This window comes from Lonchura striata, chromosome 1 (assembly GCF_046129695.1).
Source record: "Lonchura striata isolate bLonStr1 chromosome 1, bLonStr1.mat, whole genome shotgun sequence".
Lineage (NCBI taxonomy): Eukaryota > Metazoa > Chordata > Aves > Passeriformes > Estrildidae > Lonchura > Lonchura striata.
Genome location: NC_134603.1, coordinates 143,295,329 through 143,314,963, shown reverse-complemented (window position 1 = coordinate 143,314,963; position 19,635 = coordinate 143,295,329). Strand labels below are relative to the sequence as shown.

The 19,635-nt window shown below is 36.5% G+C and overlaps 1 protein-coding gene across 12 annotated transcripts in view; it reads left to right on the top strand.

The window, feature by feature from the left end:
- The window catches only part of PARD3 (par-3 family cell polarity regulator), a 441,459-nt gene that overhangs the window by 413,921 nt on the left and 7,903 nt on the right, over positions 1-19,635 (top strand). For all 12 annotated transcript variants that reach the window (XM_021542942.2, XM_021542949.2, XM_021542932.2 and 9 more), the window contains one exon: positions 12,487-12,607. In XM_021542942.2, coding sequence (XP_021398617.2) covers positions 12,487-12,607 — 121 coding nt within the window. The remainder of the gene's footprint in view (positions 1-12,486; positions 12,608-19,635) is intronic.

Genomic DNA, 19,635 nt, shown 5'->3' with positions numbered 1-19,635 from the left:
CACACATGAAAAAAAAAATAGTGTGACCTGTTACAATATAACCCCTCAATTACAAAGTCAATACTACATTATGAGCTTATTTCCAAGATTAATCTTAAATACCAGTGCAGTTTTGTGCTGATGTTTCATTAGACTGTAATTTAACAGCTCATTGCATTAATAAGCCTCATTGTATTGGAAAATATTTTTAAGAAATTAATTGCAATTCTTATTTTTTAAGATAATTGAAGAAGCTACACTGAGTTTTAAAATGGAGGTAGAAAAAATGTAGTAGAAAAATAGTTTTAATACCTTTTAAAATAAATGTATTTGTTAAAATTGACATAGTTTTGTATATGTGCCTCTCAGACATTTCAGCCTACTAGGATTTTGCCTAGTTACTTGCTTATAATATTTCATCTTTTCTTCTGAGACCATGAAAGAGGATTTTGTAGGTATGTGTCAAATTCTTCAAGTCAGTTGGGTTCATAGTCATGTAGGCTCACAGTTCTGTAGTTTAATTTTCTTCTGCTGGCAGAAGTTCTTCTTTGCTGAAAATTCCCAAAGGAAACTCTTAAAAAAGATGTGGAGAGTATTGGAATGTCAGGGTACAATTTAGCCTTCTGTCACTTGTTTAATAATAACATGTTTTCTAGTGTTGTAACAACTAATTCCTCTTATTGGAGAGTGGTTGTATATGAACTATAGGTGGCCTGATTAGCTATTTCCCTGGAATATAAATTGTTGCCATCAGTTGTTTGAAAAACTGTTTTTATCTCATTGCTATTCTGTCATCCCACCAATGCCTTCAGAGTCTTAGTTCTGAAATAAGAGAGGAAGGAAGGAAAATATCTTAAATAATGAGTTGCAATGGCAATTTTTTTTTTTTTTTTTTTTTTTTGTTTTGGGGGGTTGCTTTTCATAGATATTTGTTTACTGTATAGATCAAATGCTTAGTATGTCCTTTGACAAGTGGAGTCCATTAAATGCTTTATTCATGAACTGGGATCAAGGGATTGTCTCAGTTCTAGCCTGCTCTCTGAAATAAGATAATACAAGCAATTTCTATTAAGTATTATGGTTTAGGAGAGTGCAGGGAAAAGAAAAAGTTCTTTAATCTCTTTGATCAGATTTGAATGGCAGTAAAATCTTATGCATTAATGCTTAAAATTCGAGATTTTATCAGCAATCATTTTAGTAAGTAGAACTTGAGCTGCTGTGCTGAATAAATATACTTCTCAGTACATGTAATGTGTTGATTTCCCAAGAGTTGCTCTGTAATTCATTGTAGAGAAAGAATGAAGAAATAGTAAATAACAAAAAGAAGAAACTGAGTGATATAGCTGTAAGTGGACATGTTCCAATTGGGGTGATGTGCATCTTTCTGGCAGCCAGGGAGAGCTTACCAGATAAGTTCTATAGCAAATTTTCTCAGAATTAATCCCTGAATTTCATACTGGTAATAAGAAGCTTAGAGCTGAAAATTATTCTTTATTTCTTCTCCCAAAACCTTGGTCAGATTTTCTCATATCCATAAATTCTGGCTGTTGGATTCAGTGGGTCTAGACAGGTTTGCACTAGCTAAAGCTCAAGCCCAGAGATGCATTTTAGAGCTCTGTACAGGAACTGGCATTGCTGTTCTTTAGTTAGAATCACATATGTAGGAATTTCCATTTCAGCAAAGCTCACGAATTAGAGCTCTCACTTTTTTAATAGCGTTCAGGAAATATTTCTGGTTTCTATACAGGGACCCATGAAGCGAGTGCACGTCAGACACTCCAACGGCAGCAGAAGGTTCTGGTTTTACAGCAGCGTTTTTGCTGCTGGGCCTCCTGCCTCAAGTGTCTGAAATAGAATTACAGTACAATTTATTATATTATTATCATGCTGTAGAAGAAAAGGCATTTTCATGTTTTATGATCTGAGGCCCTATACTGTGTGACTGGTCTGTTACATTTTGAGGTGTCTGGCCAGTGCAAGTTTGAGCAGCATACTGTGTGCTACACAGTCATGTTTGATATGTGCAAAACTTTTTTTTGGTACTTGTCACTTGGACTGAAATCTTTCTGATTGAAGATGTCAGAAAAAAGCAGTATCTTAGAAAACCAACTAGGTAATGATGACAAAATAAAGTGATATCAGTTTGGATATATTTTTAACAGAATGTCAAAACACATTGTCATCAAAATCCCCAGAGACACCATTATGGTGTCAAAATGAAACGTTATCAACCTAAGACTACAAGAATAACAACGAGAAATAATACTACTGTAACTTTGTACTGCCGATATCATGCAAAATAAATTTGATGTGCTAAGTGGAATTACTTACTATGTATCTTTCATTTCTTCCTGTTTACTAAAAAGTATATGGCAATTATGTTACCCAAGAAAACCTTATAGTATTTGCATAGCATTTACTGAAGTAATGTAAAAATAGAGATACAAATTATTCATACTGATGAGACCGTGACCACAAAAACTGTTGTGTTGCAGTCCTTGGCTTATCTCAGGCATGCCTATACACTTCTATTTGCTTCAGAAACAAAGAAATTTAAAGCACTTTTTTTTTTCATAAAAGAGAATTACGAACAAGCATAGTGTGCTCTGTAAAGAAACCTTAAAATTATACTAAAGTAAATGAGATCTGTTTATTGTATGAACTTTATATAGAACTTTAAAAAAAGCTCTTGCCCATATGTGATTGTGTGAATGCAAACACAGAGAGACGGAGCAACTTGATTTTGTTCTAATGAGTTTTCTGCCAAAAGAGTAAAGTGTTATACTGCTATGCCAGTTGACCATCACCTCCTACCAGGCATTCCTAGTACCAGATTTCTTAGAATGATTCATTTTCTACCTACCTTGAGCACAATTTAGCCATCTAGAGTGGATTCATCTGCCCTAATATAATTGTCTAAAACTACACTGAGCTTGTCCCTCTATTTTTCTTTGTCAATTAAAAAAGTAACGAGCTCTTGAGAGTAATAATTGCATCCAAAGACAAGTACTGTGATTGCCCTCTAGAATAACTTATTTCTCTGTATTTCCCGTAGAAAGGGTCCAGGTGAGTAGTTTGAACTACATACTTGACTTTTAAATTATTACATTGGTTGAAAAATACTGCATTCTTACCTTCTTCTGGTAAATAAATTACCTTTACTATGAAATTTATCAGGCTAATTGTCTTGGCAAAATATTGATGTTACAAGTAAATGTTGTATTTTTCTGCAGTATGAGAGATACATGCTTTTGGGGTTCTGAAATCGGCACTTGGGTTGAGACTAAACAGCCCAATGGCAGGGAATATTAGAATCCAGGATTTCTAATCCAGTGTTTCAAAGCATAGCAAAACCCTCAGCAATTACTGGGCATCCTGCACAATACATCTGAAAAAGAATTCCTGAGGAAAAGGCATATTTAGCATATCCACGAGGAAAAATAATTGAAATAACTTGAAAATATCTCAAGTAGTGAAAGTAGAGTTCCACCTAACTCACAAGTGATTTTTTGAATACAAGTAATCGCTGTTTTTTTCTGTCCATATATAGGATTGATTATTTTTTAATACAACTGTAATTTCACAGCAATTTATAGTTTTAAAGTCAATCAAGACAGTGTGGTTTAAAACATCTATTTACTGAAATCTTCATTTTTAAAGTAGAATGTTGAAAGGATTTATCCAGAAATCATTTGTTTTGCAAGGTATAATACTGAGATTTGTTTTTACTCTCCATAGGCGTATAATATTTAATTTAAAAATCTTAATTAGTTTTTATGCTAATCAGTGTAAATCTTAGTGATAAACTTCATAAGAAGGCAATAGTCGGGTGAATTTAGGCATCAATTCAAGTAATCAATCTTAGCTTTGATTTTATTTTTTTCTTGGTTGATTCATATTGTATGCACATGCACTGAATGATGAAATGCTTAACAGTAAGTTCTGATATAAAGTTTAATTTACAGATTGCAAGTTATCTAGATTGAAAAATAAAACAATAATCCCACAATTTTCTGTGTTTTATGTAGAGTTTCTAATCTACTCCTTTCAAAGGGAGTCTCCTCAACTTTCACCTAGATTTGTTATCCTTTAGGCCAAGTAATTTTTGCTTGTTTGTTTGTTTGTTTGTTTTTATGGAAAGTTTCTCATTCTGCAGTTTGAAATCAGTCTATAGTTAAAGTAAGATATAATGTAAAATCAATCAAAATATTATTTGAAGATTTATAAGGCATTAACCCCTCTGTCAAAGTACAGAAATAATTATACTATAATTATGTTAGAGGCTGGTAAAGACAGGGGAAGACATGTGAACTTGGTGTAATGTATTATCTTTTATAATGTTCAGGCATTTTAAAGAGATGTCTTAGTCCATAGATCAGTGTTTATCTAGCAGTGTATTGCTTAATACTGTAGTTTAATGAATAATTTAAAGCAAGATGTCATTTTTTCTTAAGGGCAAGTGTTCATAGAAGTCAAAAACATTCTATTTTGTTTTGTTAGTTGCAACACCCTCGTAGCTGTTTACAAAGTGTTTTCTCTAATTAAAGAGAATATAAAATATTTGTTTGGTTTCCAGTATAACTTCTGTCAATGCATCAATCAAGATCTAAATACTTTTAAAATTAAGTTTTTGAAACAGAGCTAAATTTCACCTTTTACACTATATTTTTCAATGGTGCATTATTTAAATAAACCTTTTTTTTTTCCAAATCTGATTTCAAATTTGTAAATTTGAATAATTTGAATAATTTTGATTGGTTTGTCCATCCAATGGTGCAGTCAGGGTTTATTTATTTTTTTTGATTTTTTCTATGTTGCTAGATGCAGCATGTTGGCTGGAGCTGGGCCCTGAAGCAGATTTTAGTGCGTAGAGCACGGTGTCAGCACAGAGCAGAAGCTGAGTGCTGTAAGATGTGCTGGAGGGAGCTGGGCTCTTCCTGCATCACAACATTCACACCTCACAGGTGGTGCTGGCCACAGACAGATGTTCCTTTTTGCAAATCCTGCTGTGCATTAGGAAGTGACTGCTCCCTGGCTGCTTCTGCTGCCCCTCTGCTGGAGGCTCCTGTGTCTCATCCTGAGAGATCAGAGGGAGCTCTCTCTGAACAGCTTCTAGCCAAGCAGCTGGATTAGCTGAAATGGAAACAAAGGCTGACATGGCCTGAAGCCTGCTAGGGATCTTCTGGATGATCCCTTCTGCTGGCACAGGAATGGCCAGCTAGGTCCAGGAGGGGATTTCTTCTCTGTGGTCTTTGTTAAATGTCTTTGTATTCCTGTGCCAGGCAACTCTCACATTGGCACAGAGAAGCCTGTGATGTCTAATTGTGGGTGTTCATCAGACCTAACAGCATTGGAGCCATCACTGTCTGTTCCAATCAGGATAGGAAGATTCTTAGGTCAGAGCCATTTCTCACCACCTGACTTTGAAGTAATTTTGTATTTCATTTGGAATCAAAACTGCATATTTCTCCCTTGCTTGGTCACTAGTAATTTTTAGTTTTCTTTTTTTCATAATTTATTAAATCTTTCCCTCTCTGTATTTCTGCTATTCCTTTAACATTCTCGTAAGAAATTCACAATGAGATGTCTTGTATTTTCCTTTAGGTTTTGTGGCATTCTCTTTTTTCTTTTCCTTTTTGTTTTTGTTTTTGGATTTTTTTTTTTCCCTAACTCAGAAAGTGCAATACCCTATGAGAACAGCTGTAACTGTGTGGCTGAAAATTGTCTTGGCTTATATCTGCAGAACCTAACAGCTCTAAAGTAAGGCTTAGACTGTGTGATAACCCAGTAGCTGAGTATCTGTATTCAGATGTTTATAGCAAGCTCCTAAAATCTCTGCTTTTCCTTTTAGTAGAAGAATTCCACGGAAAAGTAAGACTGGGTTTCAGTCTCCGGTGTGCAGGCTCTGACAGGCTAATAAGGAAGAGTGATGGTGGCAATAAAAAGGGTCTTGGGTGCATTCTTCGTATTTCACTGGTTGTAAAATGATGGCCCTGCTACAGAAGGGCCACAGAGGGACTCAAAGTGAAATCTAGTCTGGAAAGTTTGAAGAGACTGTTGTGGTGAAGTGACCTCCCCATCAGCCCCACCTCTCCACGTTGTTTATGGCCATCACATCAGAAGCAAGTGCTGGATTTTGAGCATTTGAGGTTACCTTTTTAATCTGGAGAAGAGAGGTGTATCTTTTTAATTTTTACTTATTTCCTCTGTTGAAATTGTGTAAAATGATAATCTAAACACAATATCAAAATTTGGAAATTAATTTTATTCACTAAAGAAGAAAGTGAGTGCATTTGGAGACTTATTTGCTTCATGGTATCGCAGTTGATGAACTTCTACTGTGAAGGTAAACTGGAATGACACTAAAATTCCCAATGAGCTCATTTCCCATGCATACATATTGACATAAATCCTAAAGTTTAAATCCTGTTTTGATGGAATTACTATGCTGAAGTCTATAGGTATGTCTAAAGGTAACATTCTATGTCTTGCCTGTCAAATTAAGCCAAACCCTGAAGTTACCTGCCTTTAAAATCTGCAGACTTTAAAGGATATATAATGCTCAGTGTTCATTTAGCAAATACAAAATGGCAAAAGAGGATGAGTTTTATAACTGTGTGAACAGTAGAAATAAGCCAAAATTGAAAGAGATCTAGGGGAAAAAATTCTGGTAGAATGTATATCCTTCAGCATGCAAGAAGCTGCCCTTGTTAGAAACTAACTTTGCATGCATAATTAATTTGAGCTGCACATTTCGTTTCTTACAACTAGATGAGAAATTTAATTCAGGTGTTTGGTGAACATATGGGGGATTTACTGTGAATTTATGACCTGTGGTTTGAGTGTAAAAACCTAAGATACTAGCTGATAAAACTTAATGAAGCTTGTGCAGAGAAATTATTTTTATTTGCAGTTTTGTAATTCATACATTTTTTTTGTTTTTAACACCTCTCCCCTACCTTTTTATGCCTTATTCCCAGTAAATTCTTTGACAGTTAAGAAAAACAAAAGTAGTGTGGAATAAGGCTTTTTTTGCCTCTTTCCAGGTTACAACCACAGTACATTTGTACTCTAACAAATTTGATCTCTTGCTCAGCTAATTTTTTTTTTTCTCAGATGACTGCAGCAATTCTGTAATCATGTAACAACAGCTCTTTTGTACAGCACTGTCCATGGTTGCTCCTGTTTGTGTACTATGTCTGTATGTGTTAATATCCATGTGTTCATGAAAAGTCTATTCCCTGATGTCTCAGAAAAGGACCATATGTAGGGCACGTTGGAAGGAGAGGACCAGCCAAATTGGTCCTCTTACACTAACTTTAGCCTGAGGAATGGCATTTAGATGTCAAAAAATAAACCACAGAACAAAATAGGAAAAGACCAACCTGCTCTGGCAAGCTGGTGGCAGGAAGGAGGTGGTACAGACGGTGCTGCTGCTCAGCCCTCACCGCCCTGCGCTGCGTGGGCACAGTCATCCGTGTCACTGGTGATTAACAAATCTGCTGCAAGTGAACAAACCAGCAGGCTGTGCATTGGGATGTGGTGGTAACTGTAAGGCTGGTAAAGGGCACACTTTCATTTTATTTTATGCCCATGACTTTTTGAAATAACCTGACAGTTTCTGCTTATTCACCCTCAAGGACCATCTGAAACAGACAAATCCATCTGCTTGGGGTTAAGCACTGTGGAGAGAGGGTGCTCAAGTTCCAGTAAATGTAGCAGAAGTTTTCATATTAAATTATCACCACTCTGCTTTCTGCTGGGCTGTTTCATCCTGCTCAAGTGATGAAGAAAGGGGCCAATTTTGTTGGCATTCGGTTAGTCCTGTACTTTGGTAAGGATGCTTGCCACCAGCCGTGGTGTGGCCATGTTGTCAATCAGTGTGATGGAAATAAATTTGTTTCCTGCTCCTCTCTGTGTGTAAACAGAGGTAGATACAAATTCAGACCTTAATTTTTAATATGACACAGGTAATCTGTTCAAATGAAAAGGAATTTATATCATACAAATGGGTGATAGTTATTTGCCAGCTTGAAGCACATAAGAACCCATCTGTGTTTTATTACTGCTATCCAGAGATCTAAGCAGCCGGTCAGGCCAGCGAGGCCCCAGCAGCTCAACTGTGTGATAGAAGATTTCAAGGTGTAAAGAATACTGTTTGTTTACTAACCTTTTGGTTATTCTAGTCAAGTTGCAACTGCCTGGTGGTGTTGTTAAGACCCTTTTCCATGCTTTTTCAGGCCAATAAATTTTTTCCCAAAGCTTCAGTCGTCCCTGTTCAGTGGCATGTTTATATCTACTTTATCACACTGAGAATCTGACTGTTTTGAAAGGAATACAGCTCTGCACATCAGTGCATGACATCACACTGAGACATTGCTTAATGATCTGAGACCCTGATGGCCATTGCTGCAACTGCTTGTTCCTGGAAATATATGACAGCCCTGGCCTATCTAAGTCTTGCTTACCATTGCATTTTTAGTCTGTGCTGCTGGTGGTGTGTTTTGAAGCAGCACTCAAAAAACAACTGATTGTGAAATGTGCCATCTGCAGATGGAAGGCAATGGGGTGCCAAGTAGAGCTCTGATACAAGAAAGCACAGATGCTTTGCAACCCTAGTAAACTTTGGCCCTAAAAGCCTTTCCTTGAATTTTATTTATTTTAAGAACATTTAACATTGAGAGCACTTTGATAGAAGACCATCACTGGTATCTGATGCTAGGAGGTGCTAATTGTCTTCTGTAAATTCACAGCCACCCTGTTATTAAGTAGGCATAAGGGAAGGCTGTCTGGGCAAGCTGTTGTTACTGTAGAGAGTTGTAATTCCAGTTTTGCTAAAAATTTTAAGCTAGCATAGGTTAAATATTCAATAAACTTTGGATGGATTTCAAGGTAAACTCCTTCCTTCCTGCTAATAGTCCTGAATTCTTTGAGGTGGATCTGCCTTCAGATTTTCAGTGCATTTGAATAAAGGACTCAAACAAAATGTGGCACATTTAATTTAACTTTTGAAGACTTGCCCCATACACCCACAATGGAAATTTAGGCAGCAAGAACACCTGCAGCCTGCATCCTAGTAGTCTATTGATATGGCCCTATCTTTACTTTCAATTCATTCAATAAGTCAAAATTTATTTTGCTTTAGACTGGCTAAGGACACTTCACATGGGATAAGATTTGTTTAGCTCTGCCCCAAGGGATAATGATGTGACTTACATAAAGATTTTTAGATAAAGCAGAACATCTCACGATCTGAAAAGGAATAAAGTTAGGTTTGTGCTGTTGACTCCAAAATTTTATTGGTGACAGTTTTCCCTTGTGATTATGATTTTTACATTTTCCTCGTTCTAGAAGTACTAATTGGGAGTTGAAAGAGATACCAAGTGGGTGTACCAAGTGTTCCCTGAGTGCAGAGTTAGTGCAGTGGGAGACATCAAAACCAGCAAAAAAACACTGATGATAAGAGTAACTGGATGAAGAAAGGCACAAAAAGAAAGAGGTAACAGCATGACAGGCCAGGACAGAGATGTGCAAGCCCTCAGTGGTGAGAAGATTAAGGCAGCTGTAGTTTAACCTACAGAATCAGAACAAGGTTGAAATGAAAATGGAAACCAAAGTTGTCGAATCTAAGATATAGTCTAAGCCCTCAAATAATCTTTCAAGAAATGTATCTTAGAGCCTCCTTAGCTGTCTCCCTTTCCTCTTCTAAATAAAAATATTTATTATTATTATTATTAACCCATTGACTTGATCTCTCTGTTTCTTAGAGACTTTTTGAGCTTGAAGAAATTTGAGGAGATACAGAAATGCCTTTTTCTAATTTTGCTCTTTTTTATTCTGTGAAATAGTTACTTTTTATAATTCACTTCTTTTGCAGTTTTCTAAATCTGAGTCATATCCCTTGCTTTTCAGATAAAATAGAAATATTGTTAAAAGATTTATCTTCTCTGCCATTATCAGACCTTTAATAAGTTTGAATAACTTCTCTTAAATCAGCTTGACTTCTTTTTTCTTTTCAATTTTTTGTAAGGATTTTTTTTACATTAAAATAAGTTCTTAGGTCTGGAGACAAGTTGATTATAAATCCCAGGATCCTCCTTGTCCTTTGTTACTCTTCTCTGCAGTGTAGAAAGTGTCAAGTTCATGCATTTGCTGTTTGGGAAAAGATATATTTTGGCTTCATAGCATGGACACTATGCATTTATTTTCTTGCTATTCCTCTGTAAGGTAATTGTTTTAATGAATAACTATCACTAAATGTGCAGAAGCCCTCAGATCTGTCATAACCCTTCCAGTAGCCCATTTTGGGGCTGGTGCAATGCATCCTGTATAATGCACAAGGTGTAGTGCAGTACTTTTGGGGTTTACTTTCTGTTTGCCATTGGATAAACTGCTTCAGTGTCACTTTTGCACTGTGGTCTCTAAAACCTGAAATAACCTTGATTACACAACCCTGATTATTTACCCCTCTTCTTGACTACTACAAGGTATCTATGGCTGGCATTTTTCTAGTAATTTTTGCACAGAAATTCAATGATTTTTTCAAACATATATTCTTATGCTTGAAATTTTAATTTTTACTATATTTTTGCTTTTTTAAGTGCAATTTATCATGTAGGAATAATTTGTCTGTGTAGAAAGCAGCGGACTACTTGTTTGTTGGATTAACAATACCAGTTTTAAAAATCAACAGACCATTTAAAAGTGTCTTGCCTTATATTGGATTGTGATGAATCCCTTTAAAATGTGTAGTGTATAGCAATGCATGGGAAAAAAACAAGTGGTTGTATAGTAAGGCTGGGCAGAATTTGACAATAAAGAATAAATTTACATAAAATAAAACTGTAAGTGGAGATAAGCTGTTTCACAAAATGAAGTTGAATTAAGGAAATAAAATTAGGAACGCATCTACAATGGAGTGGAAATCTTGAAAATACCAGTGTTTCATTTCCACCTGTTCTAAATTAAGCTTTCTTTTAATTGTACTTTTCAAAATGGTAATTTGCACATAGAAATTGACTTAACCTACAAATAAAGCATTTCCTAAAGCTCCCATTTGGGTTTAAAAAAAAGCATGAAAGAAAATACTTCTCTAAATTCCTTTATTTTCTTTGCTTTTGGTTTCAAATAAATTTTAAAAATAAATCAACCTGAACCACTTCAAAAATTAGCCTTTGCCAGAGCCATACTAATTTTTCTGTCTGGCCAACCAAGCACTGATAAACTCTATTTATTGGCACTGAAAAGAGTGGGAGGTAATGTCTCAAACATCTACAACCTCCAATCCCCTGCACCTACCAGTCCCGAAAGACATGGAAAACAGTTACAAATGGGCTCTGGAATTGTCTCTTTTCATACAAAATAAAACACAGGATATAAATTCACTGTGTTTTATTGTACCCTGTGTCCAAGAAAGGAAATCTATGGAATTGCTTTCCATTGTCTCTTTGCAGATTTCTCTTTTGAAACAAAGTAATAGCTGTCCATTCCTCATCAGCTCTTTTGAAATAAACAATGAAATGCAAGGCTCAAGAAGCCCACAGGAATAGATTAAAATGCTTCTGGTTGATACAGCATATTTGTTTGTCAGGCTTTCTGTGGTTCCCATATTAGCATGTTTGAAAGAGGGGGGTTGTAGGGTCAGGTAGGAGCTGCACAGCTGGAAAAATGTCAACAAGATTGATAAATACCCACTTTCCCCCTTCTCCATGAAATAAGCCATTCCCGTGCATATTTCATTATGGTTTCATGTACACCTGCGCCGTTGAGCGTGGATTACTGGGCATTGTGGAAAAATTGATGGTTTTGAAGGATTGAAGGTTCTGGGTGTGCTGGTTTGTATCAGTAGCTCTGGGACTGAGCCCTCCCCTGCCACCAGTGTCTGTGGGGCCAAGTGAAGTCAGCTCTCATCTGCTGCCCAGATCCATTCCTGCCTATGGTCCTGTCAAATGGATGGCTTTTTACTGGTCCCCAAGCCTTTTAATGCTTTCAGACGGATCAATTTAAAAGACTTGTTAAAAACAAAACTAAGGGATGACAGGCTCTTATTGATTGGGGAAAATAACCAAATTTTATATAGGTAGAGCCTCCAGACATTGTAATTAATTTGATGTGAATAAAGATCGGATAGTACTACAGTTTATTGATCGGTGAAAAGTATCTTTCTTGTTTATTCAGTAGCAGAGATCGTTAGGACTTTTAATTTCCCTTTATGTTAAGTCTGACACTACTATATCTATTCTTCTTCATTCTCTAGGAGTGACATATACGGAAAAGGTGCCAACAATTTATGATGATTTTTAGAAAAATTCTTATTTGTCTTGTCCTCGCAACATGTGAAATTTCTTCATAACACAAACAGCATTAATAATCTTTAAAAACCCTAAAGATCTTTGGACTAAATGCTTGTCAATTGTTTTCATGTCTGTAGTCCTGCACTGCAGCAGCAGTCCCAGTCACAGGTGGCAGTTCCCAAGTATATTGATCCTTTCCATCCTTCCTCTTTAGCAACAGATCGACGCCCAACAATCACGACCGGATACAGCGGCTGCGACAGGAGTTCCAGCAGGCAAAGCAGGACGAGGACGTGGAGGACAGGAGGCGCACGTACAGTTTTGAGCAGCCCTGGGTGAGTGTGCAGGGCCTGCCGGAGCTGGGGAGCTTGGCTGACTCCTGCTGTTCCTGGGTGGGTTGGGAGCAGACCAAAAGGGAGGCAGGGTGCTCTGCCTCCATACTTCTGCCCTTGCTGTGTTCCCCATTTTTGGTTCATTGATGTTTACTTCAGTTCTAAACTTCTTCAGCCATCTGTCATGGGCGCAGACAGCATCATTTGCTCTGTGGTTAGACCCTTGACTCTGGGAGTTACTGCTTGGATTAGTATCAAAGGCAGTATCCATTGATCTAAAATTTTCTAGGACAACCAGAATAAAATCATACTAGCAATAAAAAATGGAAGATGTAACCCTGTAAATGCTATTATCGTTGAAGCAATATCACTGTGCTTAGTTATTTTCATAAAGGCAGAACTATGTCTTTGTAAAAGAGAGACGTACCTGCTTTACAATAGTATCACTCTGACACTTACATTAGCTGAGACAGTTCTGTATTGAGATACATATCCTAATTGATCTTTTAAACCCTATTCAAACGGATCCAGTAATGTGATACAATTATATAAATACATGTGCTTATCTTGATTAACATAATTGAATGAATTAGTGCTGCTTTTTAATCAATTACATATCCTAAATTAGGATCCTTTACATATGAGGCAAAAACTGTAATTTTTGCCTGAAAATTCCATTCTAAAGACAGTGAAAAACTTGTGTTCCCAAAAAAGTGGGAACTGTGTGATGACAACAGTAGAATCTCTCAGTTTCCTCTGAAGCAGGTGAGGGTGGTGAGTTATTGTTGCTCTGCAGTGCCATGTACATGAGGCCAAGGTGGGAATAGCCAGAGATCCACCATGTCTGTGTATGAAGTCACTGAGAACAATATCAGGATATATGCTTCTCTTGTATTAGAAAACATCTAACTTCCTCTGAAATATAATTAATATAATATAATATAATATAATATAATATAATATAATATAATATAATATAATATAATATAATATAAATTAACAGATACTTTCAGTTTGAGGTAGGGAAGATAATGTGCTAGCTCATCACAGGAATACTTTATGTTTGGGGTAGATTGGGGCTGGGTGTAGTTGATGCCTTCTGTTACCCATATCAGCTACTGTTTGGTTTCCAAATGAGAGATTTCAGAAACATTCTTGGGAAAACTGTCTATGAGAAAAGCTTGCATTCTTGATAACTTGGGAACTTAACTACTGAAGGTCATGGGCCAAATTGTTGTATATCTAAATGCCATAGCAACTTCAGGCAGTCAACTTGGCTTTTATTATACTTTCTTGTAACAAACGAGAAGGGAATTATTTGGATGACAGACTGATTACCTTAGGAATGGAATAATTTCCTAAATTCTGGGTCAGAACATTGACCTTTCTATTTTCTCTTATTCAAACAAATGGTATCTCTGTGTTTACTCCCCTTCTACAGATCATGCAAATGAGCTCAAAGTGACTAATTCAGCTTAATGTATTAATATTAGTTCTGAAGCTTATTGTTGCTTTTGTAGGATCTGCTCTGCTGTTAAATACATAGGTGATCAAATGTTTTATTTCAGATAAGTACTTCAAAAAAAAGTTGCCCAGAGTCTATTTGACTTCTAATTTTATTTTTCCATCGTGTACTCCAGTCTTTCAAGATCACAATGCTTGGAAAGGATTAAGCAATGATCTCATCCATTTCAGCACTTCACAGTCATTTCAGTTTTAAAGAGCTATAACCCACTTTTTCAAGGAGTCTGTTGTACTGCTTTAACATGTTAGCCTAAAATGATGGGCTTTCTAGAGACAACCTCTCAAAACAGATCCAGATGTGTTATTAAATACCAGTGACACCAAAAAAATGCAGAATTGGTTTATAATACACATGTAGGAAAATACTTAGATACATTCATCAGTGTCTTTTCAGTCTTCTCCATATGTGAGCTGTTGGTTCCAAATCACAGCAGTGCAAAGTGCAACTGTACGTGGGACATTGTTGAAAAGGGTGTTTTCACCTGAGGGAGGTGGGTTGTGCAGCCTACACAAAGGCTTTGCACACAGAGAAGCCTCTGAGCCTCAAGACAGCAGCCAACTCTGACCTGGTTTGGATAGAAAGAGAGGAAAAACCCATCCTTGGAGCAGTGTGTGCTATGAGGTGATAAGTAGTTTGCATTTCTCATTACCAAGCTGATGGGATGGTTGAGGATAGGGAATGAAGTGCTGATGTGATGGGGGACTGTTGGTTACTTTAAAGAAGTATAAATGAACATGGAGTTTGCCCTGGAAGTAATGGATGTTGATGGAAATCTGGCAGCTCTGAGGATATTCAGAGGAACTCAATGCCTCAGAAACCCACTAATATATTATGAAAATGGCCCTGTAAACCTCACCAACTCCAATTCCTCCCAGATTATTAATGGCTTGTGACACAGGAGTCCAGTTACCTGTGACAGATCCCTTCAGTCTCCTCCCTGGGCGGGAGGCAGAGCTCATTCCATGGAGCACATCACGCTGGCTCTGAGTGGTGCCTGGCCCATCCCTTCCTGCTGAGCCCCATCGGGTGAAGGTCATTTCTCTGTACTTGAGCAATGCAGCAGTGCTGGACTTTTTGCCCCACTGTGTTTGTCCTGCCAGTAAACAAAGTACTTGACTGCCTGCGAGTGTTCAACAGCATCAGGCAGACACAAAAAGTGATAGTGCTGGAATGAGATGCCACTGTCTATTAAGCAGAATAACATTTCTGCTCAAGGCCATTTGAATGACACACTTAAGGGTTTAAATAACTGCCTAAATGTTGCAACATCGAGCCATCTCTAAAATTCACTGGTTCTATAAGATGAGTCAAGGCTTTATGGAAGGGGTTTTTGCATTTGTTTATTTTAGGATGACTTTCTCAGGCATTGTAGCTTTCCTTTTTTTTCTATTATGTGGTGCTTTTTATGTGTTTGTATTTAAAAAAGTGAGGTACAAGAGGCTTTCAAGGGCAATACTATAGTCCTGATGCTGCATGGAAAAAAAAATATAAAAATAACATAAAATTTAATTAATCCATTTTAATCCTGCTGGTGTTAATTCCAGTCAAAGTGCAAAAATGTGTATCTGGACATGCAGAATTGAATGGCATTATAGTGTGTCTGCTAATATTTAAGGCCCTTGATGTTGCTATGGCACTTTTATACCAATTAGGATTTTTTTGGGGCTGATTTTTCTGTTTTGTACCAAAGCTGAGCCTCTGTTTTCTGTGCTTTTCTGGATTGTTTTAGGTCTGTTGAGGCTTACCTTGTACCAGTTCCAGATTTTGGGGGACTTGGTTGTAATTTGTTCCACATCTTGTATTTTTGCCTAGTCACATCTTGATTAACAGACACACCCACCCCTTCAATAACAAAACCACAGCTCTGTAGCCCTAAATGCCATGGGAGTGAACAATCCAATTTTTAAAAATAGCATTTAAAATCCATAGAAAACACTACAGCTGCTTGCCAGTCCTGCTTGTGGAAGCACACCAGTGATCCGAAAAAGCCCACAAAGATGCTTGAGGGACAAAAGTTGGTGCTTTATTTCATCATATTCAATACAATAATTGGTGCTGAAAATGGGAAGTGACAAATTCCATTCACAAATACATTCATCTCCAGTCATCCTGGATCTATTTGAATGACAGGAAAAAACTGGTGTTGAGAGAGCAGCTGAGCAAATTGTACTTTAAGTATTTAGGAGTCAAATAAAAATATACTTTATTTTCTAAAGATAACAGCTAACTGGGTCATAATATATACACTACGTGACTTGTCTGAGTATAGCTTTAATAATTTTTGAAAAGTAAATAATGGCATGATCTTCATAGAGGAAAGACTCTAGGAGTCCTAACAACATACTTATACATGGCCTAATAACTAAAGGCTCAGAAGGTCTGGGGTTTTTTTCTGCTTGGGTGTTTTCTGCTGTTTGTTGGTGTGCAGGTCTTGTCTCTATAGAAAATATTTTTTTTTTTTCTGTTTAAGATACTTATTTCTTATCCCTGTACTCAAGTCCTTGACCTTCTCAAGGCCATACTAAATTTTAAATAATCTAAAATTCTTAGGAAAAAATTGTATTGCTTTAACTTTGACCATAGCATATTAATATTACCTGAAATAACTGAATACAGACTTTACTCAATACAAACATTGTAAAGTTTATATCAGTCTGTAAATGATGTAGAATTACTCAACACAATAATGAGAAAGAGAAGTGTTGCAATAATTCTTTCTATTATTAATCCATTTCAAGCATCTATTTTAGGATATTTTATGCAAGATCTTAGGCAAGATTTAACACAGAGTATTGCAGGAGATAAAAGCCTTAGATGGTAAATTGCAATTTCTACAATCCCACAATCTGTTTCAGAGGAAACCAAAGTTATTATTATAATAACTTTTAGGAAAGTGTCTCCACAGGTCATTTCTCTTTACCTATGTAGTTAGTATCCATTTTATATATCAAATCTGCAAAGGATTTCATAAAACACCAGCATTTTTTGCTAAGGTTTAGGCTCTAACTTTAACTTTTTTATTTTTAACTTTTTTGTACCTACTAGCTCTAATCTACTGATATATTTGACATTTTAAAAATGAAGATATAAGATTTTAAAATGAAATTAAGTCATTTTAGTTAGTAAAAAACCATATTTATAGCTCACAGTGAGCATAAATACCTCAAGCAGAATTTCAGGGCTTAGTGGTTTGTTTCTTCCGTACTGAAGATTTTCCTTCTGCTGCTCCTAACACAGAACAGAAATCATTGTTCCATTTTGCTCAGCTTTCTACATATACACCATAGAAAGGCACAGAAAGGGATGGGATTTTCTTATTACATGTTGCTTGAGTTAATACATGCACCTGCTGGCAATTTTTAAAAGACATGCTGCTGTATGTTCTGTTCGCCATAGCAACATAAACACAAAGATGGAAGTAAAAATAGTTTTCAAGGACATCTCCCAGAGACACTGAATGTTTTTTATCATTCTGAATTTTGATATACACAGTTACTGGATTGTCTGTCATCTGTGCCAAGCACATTTACACATAAAGCAGGCAAGGTCATTTAATCTTATCTATTTCTAATTAGTTCTGCACTATGAGAACCACAGACTTTTGGAGGGACTTGTGCCTGCCAAGTTCCCAGGTGAACTTGAAACTTCTTGGTTAAACACAGAGCCTAATCTGAGTAAAATAAAAAAAAAAACAACCCACATTTATTTTAATAAAATAGTGGTCTTTTTTAATAACTGGGAAAATACTAAGGGACTTGCTCCTTTAGTAATCTCCTTGTTAACTATTTCTTTATCACCCAAAGAGTTCTTTGAGTCTGAGTAAGCACTTCTCCCAGCTTGTTCCTGTGGCTCTAGGCTGTCAGGTAGGTATGTTACTGTCATTGGTAGATCTTCTGTCATCTGAACTGGTTGGGTCTCCCTGAAAATCCAGTACCCTGATGGCACCCATGATCTCCTCTCTGTAATTGGGTGACAGCTTTGATTTGTGCCATTCCTGAGGGATCCCTGCTGCCACCATGCAGAACTACCCTGTGTGGGTAGAAATGCCAGTGTGCAGGGCCAGAAGCTGTGTGGGCAGCCCCTGGGATAGGTAGGAAAAGAGAGGAGGGACCTTTGTCCCTGAAATATCTTGCCCTAGACTGCTGATAATGGTCACTGCAACTTGAGCCACAAGGGTTGCATCTTCTGTTACAGAGCTACTCTCTGTAACAGAACATGTAACAAAAAATGTTTTTTGCATAAAGTGAGAAGGTAGAAACTTTTAACTTTGCAGCTCTGGTTTTAAATTAATGCATCTTTGGGAAGAGAGCTGTGTAATTTCATCTATCTTAAAGCACATTGTTTAACAATGCTGAATGCACTATCATTGCCACTTAAATGTATTGTGGAAGACATGAACATACATTTATTTGTATAACTCAGCCTTGGTTGTTATTATGGCCTTGACCACGTCCTAATTTAAAAGGTCAGTGCTTGTCATACATCTCATTGCAAGCAAGGCCAGAGTTCTTATCAATCTCTTCTGTGAGGACCGAGTTCTTGCCAGCTCTGTTGGATGGTTTCAGGTTGTTATAATTGTACTTAGCCTTGTGTTGATATCAGTATTATAATTCCTGTGTTACGTGTGTTCCTTATACACATTTTTTTTGCTCTATTGAAAGATCTGAAAATAGCAACATTTTTTTTCTTAATTTTCTCCATTTTATGGTAACATAAATGGACTGGGTATTTATATAGATGTGTGTTTAGGAATGGATTTTATTAAAATATATGTGTATAAAAGCATACTATGAGAAATGAGACAAAATTACCAATTAGTTTTTGAAGACGAAAGTTACTTATTATATATTTTTTTTTTTTTGTTTAGTTACTTTAATCAACAGGACAGTGAAAAGTTGTATCACTATATGGAGATTTGCATTTTGCTGGGCAAGTTAAGGATCCAGAATGGATTATATTAAGTCTTTATATTATGATGAACATATATCAAGGGCATTCACAATGGTATCACTGAAGTTTTGAATGAAAAGTTTTGAAATAAAGGCCTTTTCATTAATAAGATGGTTGAATGTACCTATCTCTGTGTATATATGTTATCATATGGAATATATGATACAAAGGAAGGATTTTTGTGTCTCATTGACATATTTTTTGGATACTTGAAATGAGATAATAGATTCAATTACATGAACAGCTTATTGTAGATGTGGACAACATTCAGACTAAATATATGTTCTTTCCAGATTAACTAAGTATTCCAAATCCTCTTTGTTTAACAGGGCTTACAGATACTCATACCTTCAGCAAATCAGATAATGGATTTGAGATGTTTGCCTTTAGACCCATCAAATTTTAAATGTCATCCATTAGATGAAATTCTTTGTGAACTGCAGAGAATCCGGACCTGACTCCTCAGATCCTGTTATTCTGGGCTTGCACTACAGCAGGCAGACAGGAGTCACAGCTCCTGCCTCTATTGAACCATTGGTTCCTCTGTGCATTAGAA